Genomic DNA, 14,227 nt, shown 5'->3' with positions numbered 1-14,227 from the left:
TGTAGCTTGTTCCTGCCACATTGCTGGTGTTGCTGGTGATCAAGGTAAAGGAGGCTGCGGTCAGCTTAATCAAACGTAAATAATTCAACGCCTATGTCAAGCTTATAGTTGGCTCCACTAGTCTGAAGTGATTGTGAGAGGAGTTAATTGTAGTCCAGCTGAAGATGGCAACAATCCAAGAAACAGTTCATTTGGTGAAAAGTAATTGTAGAAACACTGAATTGTCTTGGATGGTTTCCATATGTCATTTAGAGTATAAAGATGAATCGGAAACCTTGCCTGGCTTACCAATGATAGCCTGTTTAATACTGTTGTGAACAGGTAGGATGTTTTTGTGGATAAGCTCCATGGGCCCCGGCCGGTGGGAGATCTTATCGTTCAAATCATCAGCAAGGCGAGCTCTCTTCAGCTGCAGCTGTTTGGCCTGAAGTGACGGCTCTGCTGACGTCTCTGGAAGCACGCAAAAACCAAACAACGTAAAGTTTTTTACCAGTGTGCTATGATCCTTGTACGTTATTTACAGATGAGCCTAGACTCCAGACAGACAGCAGGCTCTATGTGGCACTCACCCTCCAGGATGTGCATCCTGATCAGTTCAGATCGCTCCGGTCGACTCCTGATCTTCCTCTTGAGATAGTCCTCGGTCTGGAGAAAGAGACATTTGTGACAATCACTCACTTTTGGATTAATACCATTTTCCAACAACCTTTACTTTTAGCTAAATATCATTTATACATTACTTTTAGCTATTTCCCAATTTATCTTTTATTTGAAGCTAACTATTTCATCTGCTCATTTATTACTTTTAGCTAACTGTTTTTTGCTAACTAGCTTTCATACACTCTTAATGTGTGGCATTCGTGTGTTACAGCTCACACAATGTATGGGTGTATTTTTTATACAAATTGGAATTTGCATTTCTTTTTCAAATTGGCTGAGCTGCATCACAATGTTTCCACGTACCCCCAAGCAACTGCAGACGGACTCCTGGTCATTTATTTAGTGGATACTTTTATACATTTCACCTTACAGATCATTAGTAGTATTCGTTTTATGTGCAGATGGCCTAATCTCAGCTCTTATTTGCCATTTCCAGCCTCTTATTCAAGAGCTGCTGTAATGACATCAGATGTGAATGTCTGCTTTAAACAGGCCAGTTTTGACTCCAGTGAGCGATTCAAGGGTGGCGTACTCACCCGTGCTCGTTCCAAGCTCCGTCTGTGCTCGTGGAAGGCAGCGGAACTTTTCAGTGCTTGAAGAATAAAGAATGAGAGCAGAGCAAAAGGAGAGAGAGAGAGAGAGAGAGAGAGAGAGAGAGAGAGAGAGAGAGGATATTAACATGGCAGTGTGTACATTCATATGGAGAGTGAAAGTGGCTTTGAATGGCTCTTTGCTCTTTCAGTTTAGTTCCAGTTCATTTTGAATAGTTTAACTGATGGTGAATATTATTGCTCTTATATTACCAAAGCTTTTCCTTTCTAATATTTTGAGCACCATGTCATTATAGTAAATGCCTGCTCTCACTGGACATGTTTATAAGCCATGGCGGAACAAAATGCATAGTAGCCTGGGCAGTGGTCCCATTAAAAGGCCAAAAATCTCGAGGTCTATGGACAAAAGTAAATGGATGGACTCAGGGTTCCAGTCCAACGAGTCTCTTAACAGCACTGGAATTTATAAAATATGTTCAGCATTCACAAATAACTAAGACTTCCTGTGGGCCTATGCAAAAACCCAGGGATTAGTGGTGCTAGAAACCTAAAAGCCTAAAGGGTTGTGATGACACCAAAATGCTGTGTTAAATGCAGCATATCAGTGCAGGAATTAGGATTTTGCTGCTAAAGAATCTAAGAAGAATCCAAACTTCAAACTATGAAATAGTGTTAGAAAACTGTGGATTGTTGAGAATCACATACATTTTCCTTTGAGGACGAAACCAGTGGTCAGTGTTATTAAGGCACAAAGTTTGCACATTAGGGTGCCACTCAAAAATAAAGTTTCTAAATTTCATCTTCCCAACAAATGTGTTAATAATGTGACAAAAACTAAGTTGACAAAATTTGAATGTTTTCTAATAATCTTTACTAGTAGCTCAACACTTTTTGAGCTACTAGTTTTTGAGCTACACAGTTTTACAATATTCAACATTTTCCGATTTTATCATGTAATATTAGGGCTGGACGATATGGCCAAAAATTTTATCACGATAAAGATTTTCATATCTTTCGATATCAATAATTATCACGATAAGTATCAAATCGTTATTTCTTTTGTTTAAAGGCTGATTTTTGCTCCTGAGTGGAAGTTGAAGAAACCTGATAGTTATTTGTGGTTTAAACTCTAAATTATGGTCAACACTTGTTGCTAAACAGTAGATCACTTCACAAATCTGAGTTAGAACATAATTATGATAAAATCTTTGTCAACAAATATGCACGAGTCAAATTAAGTAAAAGCTTTTTTCGGTCCCTTTTCCCCTACAAAATAAACATCTAAATAAAAAAAATAAGTCCTAATTTGTGTATAATTCAAGTGAATAAAGTCAAACATTTATTGAATATTTATTGAACATCTGTTATATTGTTATTGGAAAAAATTATTGTTATTGTTATATTGTCCAGCCCTGTGTAATATTAACTTTAATATCACAAGTTAGAATAATGTAAAACTCCTCAAAAAGAAGACACATAGCTGCTAACAGTTACTTCATAAGTTAATAATAAACACTCAAGTATTCATAAGTGTCCAGAGAATGACTGTATTGCATCTTAAAAAACAGCTACATATGTTTTGTTGTAGGTTAGCTCTCCAGCTCACAGAGTAGCTGCAAATTTCTATGAAGTGGACGAAACACATGCACATGTAAACCAGATAGACTTTCAGATAGACCTTAATTATGGTGTTGAAGTGGCATTAGTGGGCGGCTTTGAACGGTCGTCCCCTTAAAAGAAGGCTGGGAACCCGAAATTTCTCCTGTTGGCTGTGCCATCAGTGTGTGAATGAGTTAATTCCTGTTTCTGATAAGCAGTTGGGTCTCTGCTCATAGGCAGGTGAATGTGATGTAGTGTAAAGCACTTTGAATGGTCGAAAAGACTAGAAAGGTGCTATACAAATACAGCCCATTTACCATATGTGACATTCGGAATTGGGGGCGGAAACAGGAAAATGTTCAGACTGTAGATCACCGAGCCCAGTGGAAAGCTAGAGCCTAAAAGAGCCTAAATGTGTACGTCCGCACTGCGCTCCAACAAATACAAGCGACAGCTGCAGAAGAAGCTCTTGTTAAGTGACCTCTCTTGTGTGCTAAGTGTCCTTCTTTACTGTACCAGAAAATAACTGGTAGGTGGTGCAAAAAATGAGAATAATTAAGGTTAACATGACACACAGATGCGACATGGTGGTGCAGTGGTTAGCACTGTCCCCTCACAGCAAGAGGTTCTGTGGATCGAGGCCCAGGCCTTTCTTTGTGGAGTTTGCATGTTCTCCCGTGTCTGTGTGGGTTCTCTTCATGTTCTCCTGCTTCCTCCCACTGTCCAAAGACATGCATAGGTTAATTGGTGACTCTTTCCCCTTAGGTGTGAACGTGTGTATGACTTGTTTGTCTCTATGAGTTAACCCTGTGATGAACGGGCACCCTGTCCAGGGTTCACCAATGACAGCTGGGATTGGCTTCAGCCCCTTCGCGACCCTGCACTATAACTAACTATACTACTGACTACGGCTGCAATAGTGCTAACCCAAAAATATTATTCTGATTACATAGTATTTAAACCAAATAATAACAACAATAAAAAGAACAGTTAAATGAAGTTAAATTACAACAATACTTACTGAAGGATTAATTTACTTTGGTAGAGAAATTTTTTTTGTAGCCCTTTATATACACAGTTCTTCAGCTTTAGGACAATAGATTTGCACTGTTTGTATCTCAAACATGAAGACGAGGCAACAAAGAAGTTTGCAACAGCCAAACAGTGGGATATTTGTGAATGAACAAGTCAGCCATCAAATGCAAACCCAACTGAGCACTTGTTTTAATTGCTGAAGACTGGACTAACCAACCACACAAAACAAATAAGAGGTGAAGATGGCTGCAGTACATTCCTGACTAAGGAAGATACCACTTCTTTGGAAGTAAACACCCTCAAATTAAAGAGTCAGCACTTGAATTTCATACAAATCCAACTTGCTGGAACCAACACAACAGGAAATGTGTCGCTGTCCTAATACATACTGACTGCACTGTATACACACACACACACACACACACACACACACACACACACACACACACGTACACAAGTGGTGTGACTAGATTAGCAACCCTGGGGAAAGATTGCTGGTACCTGCACAAGCCTCAGTTCACGTCGCTGAGCACTGTCACACTGCTGGTATGCACTCACTCTTGCACCCCCTGGGGACATCAACCCTCTTAGACCTCTCACCCATCCACATGGGGTTTATGTGGCCTCCCTGAGGCTGTATGAACCTGTCTGTCACTCAGCTACATGGGAAATGTGTAGTGGGATGGAGGGAAGGATGGTTAGATGAGCACAAAATAAAGTTTTGGAAACATCGGACGAAAGCAAAAGGGATGGAAATAGAATAGCAAAAAGATGCAGAATCAGAAAACAGATGGAGGGAAGACGGGGAGAGGAGATAAATGGAGAGAGGCAGCTGGAAGAAAAATGGCACAACAGACCGAAGGGCAAATGAAGAGGAGGAAATAGAGAGTGGTGGGATGAGGTCAGAGAGAAAAGACCCCATTATGTGCATGAGTGGCTGCATCATGGTTTCTTGCCACCCCGCTAAATCTAAGCAGCATTGCCGGTCTTTAAACTTTGAGAACATCGCTTCTTCTGGCGATGGCTGTCTGTTTATGTTCAGTCTGCAGCTGACTTTGTTTTTCTTGTGTGTTAACCGACTGGCTTGTGCTTAAGAATCTCTGCTCTGTATATGACTCTACTGTCCTACAGGTCAATCGTTATAACTGATATATTTGTCATGAAATAGCTACAACAGCCACTAAATTATTACAATAATCTCTGTACCAAAGACCACAGACCACCATTTCAGATGTGACATCTTTCTTAGAACTGCTACTCAACCACCACCAGCATAACTCTGTAAGTACAAATCCAGTACTTACATGTATGCAAACTTCAAACTTCAACAGCTAATCTGATAACCATGTGTAGATGTGCACAAACTGAGAAACATTTTTACACATCTGAGAAATGTATAAATAATGTGATAGGTAGGGTATCACATTGTGGGCTTATTATAGCACTGTGTCAAATGGACACAAACTATCATCCACCGCAGTCTCAAGCAACCAAGCAGGTAGCTACAGGCATACTGGGGCTGTCACTTTTTCAAAAAGTCAACTGCAAACAAATTCGAACAAACACCCAATTTGTTAGAATGCAACCCATATAGTGTGGTGTCATACAACTGCACCATGTGTCATGAGACTGTGATGCGACTTGGAATTTCAAATTGTGGCTCCAGTTCTGTCTTGAGATCTGAGACAATGCCCGTTGGCAGAATTTCCTTAAATCTGAATATCTTATTGGTGGTTTTTATTTATAATTGTTATCATTAGTATTCATTTTCTTATAGGTCAATAGGAAATGCAAAAGGTCTAGTTAATAGCTGAATCTTAAGAGCGCTATCCACAAGACAAACTACTGTAAACGGTATGTTGTGCTTATTGACTGTACATTTTGAATTTGAAAAGTTCATTACAGTTTTAATATATTTATATATTTAATAATAAAGTTGACAGTCCTAATCCCCAGACATCAGGCCCGCTCTGATCAATCAGGCGACAATGATTTGAACAAGGCAATTTTTATCATGAATGTTTATTATGATAAAAACAACAAGTATGAAGTAGAAGACACAAATGAACAAATGCCACTCAAACAGTGCTGTCACTCAACAGTATGGGCTTTGGACTCACAGTGCCTAGAAATACCTGTTTTCAAACTTGTAAGGAGCTAACAGAAGAAATGGATGTATTCTCTACACAAACAAGACATTTTAAAGATTCTTTTTTGATGGTGGGATAGTGGGAGAGAGACTGGAGAGGGAAAAAACAGAGAGTAAGTGATAAGACATATAGAGCACAGAGGGTTGACAGATGGTGAGGGCAGAGAGAGGGGGAACCAACGCCATTGCTACAAGAGGTCAAGTAGCTATTAACTATCAACCTGGAACTAGAGTGGAAGGCTTCCTCTGTGGTCGAATCTGATGTTTTATGAAATGGACTGAAGGAAGGGTGTTTGGTAGCATTCTGTTAAGAAAGGTCAGTAAAGTCTAACGTAGAGAAAGAGGGTAGGATGTAAGCATGTGGGCTGTCAGTGAAAGGAGGGACAGGAAAAGATCAGTGAGGACTTGAAGCACATGGAATACAATAATTAGCCTGGTGGAGGAGAAGAGGAGGGAAAACATAAACAGGAGGACGAGATGAGTCAGAGAGGGAGAGCAGCGATATAGAAGTAGAAGTTGTTGTGCTTCAGTGGTGATAACTGCCCTTCTACAGTGTGTGCTGTCGCTCCTCCAACTGCCTTCTGTCTCCAGACTATAGAGTCAATTATGATAAAGGCCATGTGACACAAGGAAATAGCTGAAATGTCAGTGGCTAATTGTTCTGCCATATCCTTACTCTGGAATTAATTACATTAAACCTATACCTGAACTTCTTCTAATATACAACCTAAACGTAGTCAAGCAGCATTCAAGCCTGTGGTCAAATATGGGAGTAAATAAATGTCAGTATCACTGTAAATGCACAGAGCACAAATATAGAAATAATAGAATTTGTAAACACAAAACATGATCTACAAATAGATTCAAAATCCACAAACAAAGTCTCCATGATCCACACATATGAAACACAATGGAAGCCATATTTTAATGAACGCAAAATGATTTGTCTGCGCGTGAGGTTCATAATCTATTTGTAGATAGTTGAACGTTTGTTTTCAGAATTTTGACACTGTTTCTCTGTTTTACAAATAACTACTTCTTCAAATGCACCCTTCACAATTTGCAAACAAACACAGTCTAACTTGTATTTTCAAACAAGAACCAAATTAAGCAACAAGCCTTTGGTTGGAATCTCATGGATTGGACTGAACCATGTGAATAAAAACATGTTGATCTTCATCTCAGCCGGTCAGAGGGGAAGAAACAAAAGTTAAGAGACAAGAGCTGCGATGACACTAACTCCTCTGGTCACACTTGGCCTGTTCACAGCTAGACTGCTCACTGCTCTCTCTCTCTTACAGCCACATGCTCACTACACAAACAGTAAGAAACTCAACAGGACAGTTTGTCCTCCCATTGTCAACAATGGTGCATTTCAATTTGCATCTTTCCATTTAAAAGTAGCTCTCCACCAGACGAGGTCTGAGCCATGCTCATTATTAATGCTGTCTGTCTACAAAGATAAGAGCTGGTCTTTTTAATAACTATATATAGAAATGGGGAAACAGTGTGTGTGTGTATTTGTGGTGCAGAACAGAATATATTTCTGCAATAGCAAGGTGAATGCATGAAATACTCCACGTACATACTTTTCATGCAGCTAATTCAACCAATGTAATGAAAATAACAGTGGTCTTTTGCAGAAGCATGTTCTATAGAATAGATCTAAAAGAGCCAAAAGCATATAACCAGCTCTAACAAGCTGAAAATGAAAGCATCTAAACATATTGAGTTTAATGGTGCACGGAGAAATCACTCAATCAGATAAAAAGCAGATAAAAAGCATCAAACGGATGTTCATGATGGCAGTTGAGGTATGACCTTGATTCACCTGACTTTGAAGACTGAAACTGCTGTCTGTCAGGAGACGATGGCGGTGTCATAACCTCAGTTTGAGTAACTTCTGAAAACTGCTCTGTAGCAAGTAATGAGGTGAAAACTAAAGCAACACCACAGATTCTCACAGTGAATGTGATGGTACCGACTGAATGAAACACCTCGGCATGATGCAAAGTCAATTTTATGAAAAGCATAGAGTTGCTAGTTGTTTTAGGTACACATATCTAAAATGAATGCAGTTTCATACAACAGGCCAGCAATAAACCCTACAATCATGAGCGTTACATGTTTAGTTTTTGTTCTGACTGTTTATAGAGGTGTTGATTCAACTTATATGTCATTTTGGAGAATGAATCAACACTCGTTCTTAGCTGGGTAACTTGAAATGCAAAAAATAAAATACAGAGCAACAACTCTAGCTACACAGTATATTGTGTTATGTTTTATGCAACATGTCCTCATACCTAAATAACAGATGAATCAACAATGAAAAATAATCATTACTGACAATCGGGTCTTTATGTAGGGATTCTCTAGTAGTGGATTCTCTTTTTAGTTACCTTTTTTGTAATATAATTTGAAAGTGTAATTTCCATGCAGTGTTTAACCAAGTCAGAGTTATGGTGATGTTTACTGACAGGTTTATACCGTATGTCTTCTGTCCATTAATTAATTAATTTGGAACATTTCACATGACCCATGAATGTGGTTGGGGTTTACTGAATAAAATACACTAAAAGTGATTTTAAAAGTTGCATCAGCCATGTGTTGAATAACCCCATGAAAGCCAACATTGTGAACAAGTTTTAATTTTGTGTACTCAAAACCCATGGGGTTTTTTTGAGCATGGACCAACATTTGTCTTTAAAATATATTTCTGTCTACTTACGCGGCATGATCCCCTGGTTGACCAACTCCTCTCTGGACCTTCTCTGCTGTAGCTTCAGCTGGAGAACTGAACCGCAGGAAACAGGCAGAAGAAACAAAAGTGGGTCACTGAAGATTGAATAGAGAGCATCTCAAAAAACATCAGTATGTCATCTCTACTAGTTCCCAGTCACAGGAAGCCACAAATGTGGTACTCAGAAGGTAATCAAGTTAGTAGTAGTGGTGTGCTGTTACATACAAGGCACTCTACAGAGGTTTTTATCTACCCTGTTAGCTGCTGCTGATCAGAATTGGTTCTCTGCGGTCCTCTGTAAGAAGACGCACAAAGGTTGTGACACACACTACATAAGTGAAGGGAAACACACAGAAACAGACACACCAACAATTTCCTGTTTCAAGTACACACACACTTTACTGCTGCATTTATCACATCTTATCACCACAGAGATGTAGGAAGTGTGACAAAGAGAATTAAAGGAACACTCAACATGTATATTGTTAATGTAACTTTATTTATATTGATATTTATATATATATATATTTTTTTTTTTTCTTTTTATAATATTGTGAATCTTTTCTATTCAAGAGAATGGAGACTCAGGTGCCAACAAGGTTCAACACAGAACTATTATTAAACTCCTGAAGGTCTCTGGAATTTGGATTTTAGGGTCATGCCTCAATGTACATACGCTCAGAAAAGCTATCAAACTCGTTCTGACTCACGGTGTCCTAAGCTAACCTCACATTTTCGCAGAAGAAAACATCTGCAAAAAGTCTAAGGACTGAACTTCCAAGATGAAAATATGAATTGCCAGGAAATCTATAGATCAGCAGCTACACTATATGTGGGTCATGAAATCAGCATTAAAGTGTAACAAAAAATGGCACCTGGAAACATTTTTGAGGGCTCCATTTTTTACACACCCTGACTGTCCACAGTTACAATAACAGCTCACAATTTAGCACTGCAGAGGTGTGTCTGAGGTGTTGAACAGCTAGTTATATTGTAGCAACTACCAGTAATAAGATAGTACTTAGGTAGTACTCTCAGATATAATCTGATGACATTAAAGTGTAAACTGCATGCTGTATGAACACAGTTAAGTTTTTTACCTGTTAATATTCGATTACGTAACAGTTCCTAATTTTAAAAAAATCTGGTATTTTCTACATGGGCCACATTTGTTAATATTTTGGGGTCTAAATGACCATCTAAGGCCAAACGTTTTGTACCAATTAGTCTTTTACACCCTAAAACATGTTTAAAGAAAATAGGGCCCAGGTTTAAAAATAAAAATCCTCTATCCTCTGATGTAAAAACACTGGTTTTGACTCTCACATAGTATGAACACAAGAAAAGCACAAAAAATCACTGCTAGGTCATACTGTCTGTTCAGAGCTAATATTAAAGGACAAATCCATAAAGTCAAAATTTACTGCTGGCTCTTCTAGGCTGAAGCCTATCCAGTGTTCCAATGACATTCAAACTGTAGCTCAGCTTTCCTCAGCACAGCGGCCCTACACCGTGAGCTGAGCCACTTCATCAGCACTCAGGCTAAGTTCATAAAACCAACAAACTAACATTTCATATGATTTGTATAGGAATTGCACCTAAAAGGAGGATCAGAGGCCAGAAAAGTGGCTCAGTACAAAAATAATTAACAAAACTTAACTTTTATGAATGAGCCACGAATCGAACAAAGACTAAGTAACATTAAATAAATATAGATACAACTACACTATAACACTAATTACACTAATCATAACATAATATAATAATAAAATAAAAAAATATTATATGTTTCTGTGATCTAACATACTGATCTAACCCTTTTTGGTCACTTGAGAACAGAAACGAGCTGTAAACACAACACTGCTGTGTTAAGTTGATATGACAAACTTGTTAGCAAACAGATACCTATTTAAACATTCAGCGGACACTGCCCAACATTATCTTTCATCTGGAGTCATGTCTTTGGCCACTTGCTGAATATACAAAATTCGCGCTTCTTTTAGCTCAGTTTTGGTCTCCACCAACTCCTGAGGTAAATATCTGGCTTTTAAATCCTCCACTACAATCAATATGAGCTTTTGTTGTTGTTGGTAAACAACAGCTGCTTGCTGGGGCTCAAAACACTGATGAAAGCAGTGGGAGGGGCCAAACAGTGAGCTGAAAGATCTAAGATATACAGTAGATCTAAGGAGGCTGTCTGGTGAGTCAGAGAGTTCATACAATCAATTCAAATGAGCTTTATTGGCAAGAATGTGTAACAACAATAATGCCAAAGCATCATATATACTACATAAGAACAATTAACCCCATACATTTCATTAAAATAGTAATAGTTAGCACAGTGTATTCATAGTTCATACTATGAATACACTGTGCACTGAGTGGCGGACTCAACAAAATCTTGCCAAAAATGTGCCTGATCCTGTATGCCTAACTCCTTCTCTTGAACCTAACTTCTTCTTCTTTCATTCTCTGGTCCTCTTTCCACCTCCCACACAAAGGGACATTATCCCTCGTACCCAAACACAGGTTTTGTCTTTTCTGTTGGTCTCTTCTCTCCAGAAGAGCACTTATCATTCTCATGCATCTGCTCTTCTTGTTCCTCTTTTTCAGATAAACTCTTTGTTCTTGTTTTATAAATGTATGTTTTTCTACACAGTAGAAAAAAGATCTGTGTTCTTGTATTTCAGCACTGCCTGCATTTGCTTATAATGAGAGCAGGATCTGTCGCTGTGGCCTATTGCAGGCAGAATCTGCAGAGTCCCTCTGTGTGTCCTACAGTAGCCAAAGATAAAAACATTCATATTCCTTTGATTTCTGTGATGAGGATGTGGCTGATGCAGGATGGTGCAGTTTCTCTCCTTGGCAGCAGGAAAGATTTAACTAGCTCCTGCAGGCAAACATCGGCAGACTAACAAAACAAACACTAACACAGAAACTCACTGTAATCATGCATACTATTTGCAAACACACACAGACATACACAGGAGTGCACGTTAAACACATATTTAATACCTCCACTTATGGCTGAATAGTGTGAATATACATACACAATCCTAAGACAAGCCCACGCACGTTATGTGCTCAATCACACACACACACACACTCACACACACTGTTTTTTAGAGGCAGATGATTTGTGCCAAGAGATGACAGGCAAGTGATGCAATGTGCTGATACAGAATCTATTCTGGGAAAGTGTGCTCATTGCTCAAATGCCACTACACAACAGCAAGTGTACCTTCACTCAACAACAGTTTAACTCAGACAAGACCAATTCTGATAATCCATATGAGGATTTGTAAGTAGGATAGAGAGGGAGAGGAGAGAGAGGGAGAAGGTAGCTCTTTCTTGTGAGTTAACTATTAATAATAACGTTTTTAATTTTAAATTAAACTTACAAAGGAAATTAATTTAAAATTCAGGTTTTTATTTCATGAAAAACTACACACAAAAAAAATTGTTGTAGTTGTTACACCACCATTACATTTTTCCTGTCGTGCACCCCCTAGAGGCAGCTCGCGCGAATTGCTGATGTACAGCATGTAGCCATCGAGTGCAGTGAACTAAAAAAATTTAAAAGACAGCAAAGATCGGTACCTACACCGGCAAAATCGCCAAGTCGGTTAAACATCAGAAAATGCTGTCTACCTCTGTCTGAAAAAAATAAATAAATAAAAATTAAGGTCAATGTGGAAGAACGTTGAATTCATACTCTAAAAGCATATCACATATCAGGTCATAACTGATGCAGTCTGCCGTTAGCTAGTTAACTCAGTTAGCCATGCAGCCAGCTTAGCGGCTCTATTAGCATGGGCTCAACAACCTCCCAGCGATCACGAACAGATCGGGACCGAACACAGCCTCTGAGACAGACGGAGGCCAGTTTGACGACAGGGAAAACAGCACCGAGGTGATTTACAACTAGGACCTCCAAGAATGACATGGCTGGGTCAGGCTGGAACAGGAAAGGCGTCGGGCAGGAGAGGAGCGAGAGGGAGGTCAGGCAATGACACCGTGTAGAGCCCAGAACATTTTCGCATCTAACTAGGGATGTCACAAATCAGGTATAGTGGTATAGTGAAATAACTGGGGGAAAAAAAGAAAATAATAATAATAATAATAGCAGAGGCTACTGTGGTGTCCGAACAATAATGCTGCGAGGATGTGTTGAAAAGAAACCCGCTTGACACTGTTCTTGATCATAAAAGTTTATTAAATCAAAGAGTTCAGCATCAATTACAAGCTCTGCAGCAGCTTGGAGAGTGACTCAGCCCGATGACCACTCATCAATGTACATCGAACATAGCTTATATAGGATATGTGTAGGTATCTGTTAGGTACCATAGAAAGGTTTGAGTCTGCAAAATAAAAGGTCAAACCCATAGAAGGGTACAGTACTATCTTGAGGTAACAAAACAAGGGGTTACAGGTCAAATTCTATAGAAGGGTTCAGTCCCTTCAACCTACATAACCACCAATCACTGCTCTCCCCGTAGAACACCTCCCCAAAGGTCACTGAATCTCTGTCTTGCTGCTACAGTGCTATTTTGAACTGTTATGAGTCAAATACATAAGTATTGGATACTACACTACAACACACACACACACAGACGCACCCACCCACCAAAATTACCAACATGGTGACAGACCATTAGTCTGGAAATATGTATTTTAAATACTAATGACATTGTGACAGATGACACAGACTGAAAGGTAACTTTATACGGTTGCCTACTGATTTGAGCTATGGTTACATTACTTTGCCTAAACACAGTAACCTTTTGTGTTTAGCCATTGCAAACATCGTACTAGCTACCTTTGGTACCTAATTTTGGTATTGAAATGTTGGTTGTCATGACATTCCTACATCTGACACAGTAAATTAAGGGTTTAAATTTAGTTTGGAGTGAGATTCTGTATTGCTGTAAGTTGGTGCATTTTACAGGTGACATTACCCACCGCAAGGGTCACTCCTTAAAACCTCAGGAATTTTATTTAAAAAGTTCAGCAGCCAAATTCACAATTTTAAAGCATTTAGAGATAAAAATCCAAGTCAATAACCGTAGCCAATGCTGAATAAGTATGGTTGATCTGCATATTTGCCAACCTCCAGATTCAGGCTATGATGCCTAAATTGGGAGATGAAACATAACCATCATAATCACTCTGCAAGAAAAACCGTAAACCCAGAAACCTACGAATGACCTCAGTTCCTCTCATCAACCACACTATCTTACACCTTCTCATATAACTCAAAATGCATCGCTTTTTAAAATATATTAAAAATACATTGCAGGGCCCCATAGCCTCTGCAATGCATCAAGGCATGCCGTGACGCAACACCGCACCATTATCAGTTATAAATTTCCCTGCGTGAGAAAACTGATGTGTGGCTGATGTGTGGCGTGAGAGCATGTTAAAAGTGTCAGTTGCACGAGTCTCACAGTCAGTTTGAGATTTGGCAGCCCAGGTTTTGGTGAGTTCTGTTGA

General features: G+C 39.1%; 1 protein-coding gene across 5 annotated transcripts in view; it reads right to left on the bottom strand.

Moving 5' to 3' along the window:
- The window catches only part of LOC119885652 (myocardin-related transcription factor A-like), a 49,753-nt gene that overhangs the window by 13,831 nt on the left and 21,695 nt on the right, over positions 1–14,227 (bottom strand). For 4 of the 5 annotated variants that reach the window (XM_038695800.1, XM_038695815.1, XM_038695791.1 and 1 more), the window contains 4 exons: positions 8,723–8,788; positions 1,197–1,252; positions 570–645; positions 289–450 (listed from right to left, as the gene is read on the bottom strand). In XM_038695800.1, the coding sequence (XP_038551728.1) occupies positions 289–450; positions 570–645; positions 1,197–1,252; positions 8,723–8,788 (360 nt within the window). Of the gene's footprint in view, positions 1–288; positions 451–569; positions 646–1,196; positions 1,253–8,722; positions 8,789–8,987; positions 9,063–14,227 lie in introns of those variants that run through there. The other variant, XM_038695820.1, reaches the window with a different exon arrangement.

This window comes from Micropterus salmoides, unplaced genomic scaffold, assembly GCF_014851395.1.
Source record: "Micropterus salmoides isolate LMB-PRFRI ecotype aquatic unplaced genomic scaffold, ASM1485139v1 Ms_hic_scaffold_10, whole genome shotgun sequence".
Classification (NCBI taxonomy): domain Eukaryota; kingdom Metazoa; phylum Chordata; class Actinopteri; order Centrarchiformes; family Centrarchidae; genus Micropterus; species Micropterus salmoides.
The sequence above is the reverse complement of the archived record's forward strand: the minus strand, read 5'-3'. Positions and strand labels throughout refer to the sequence as shown.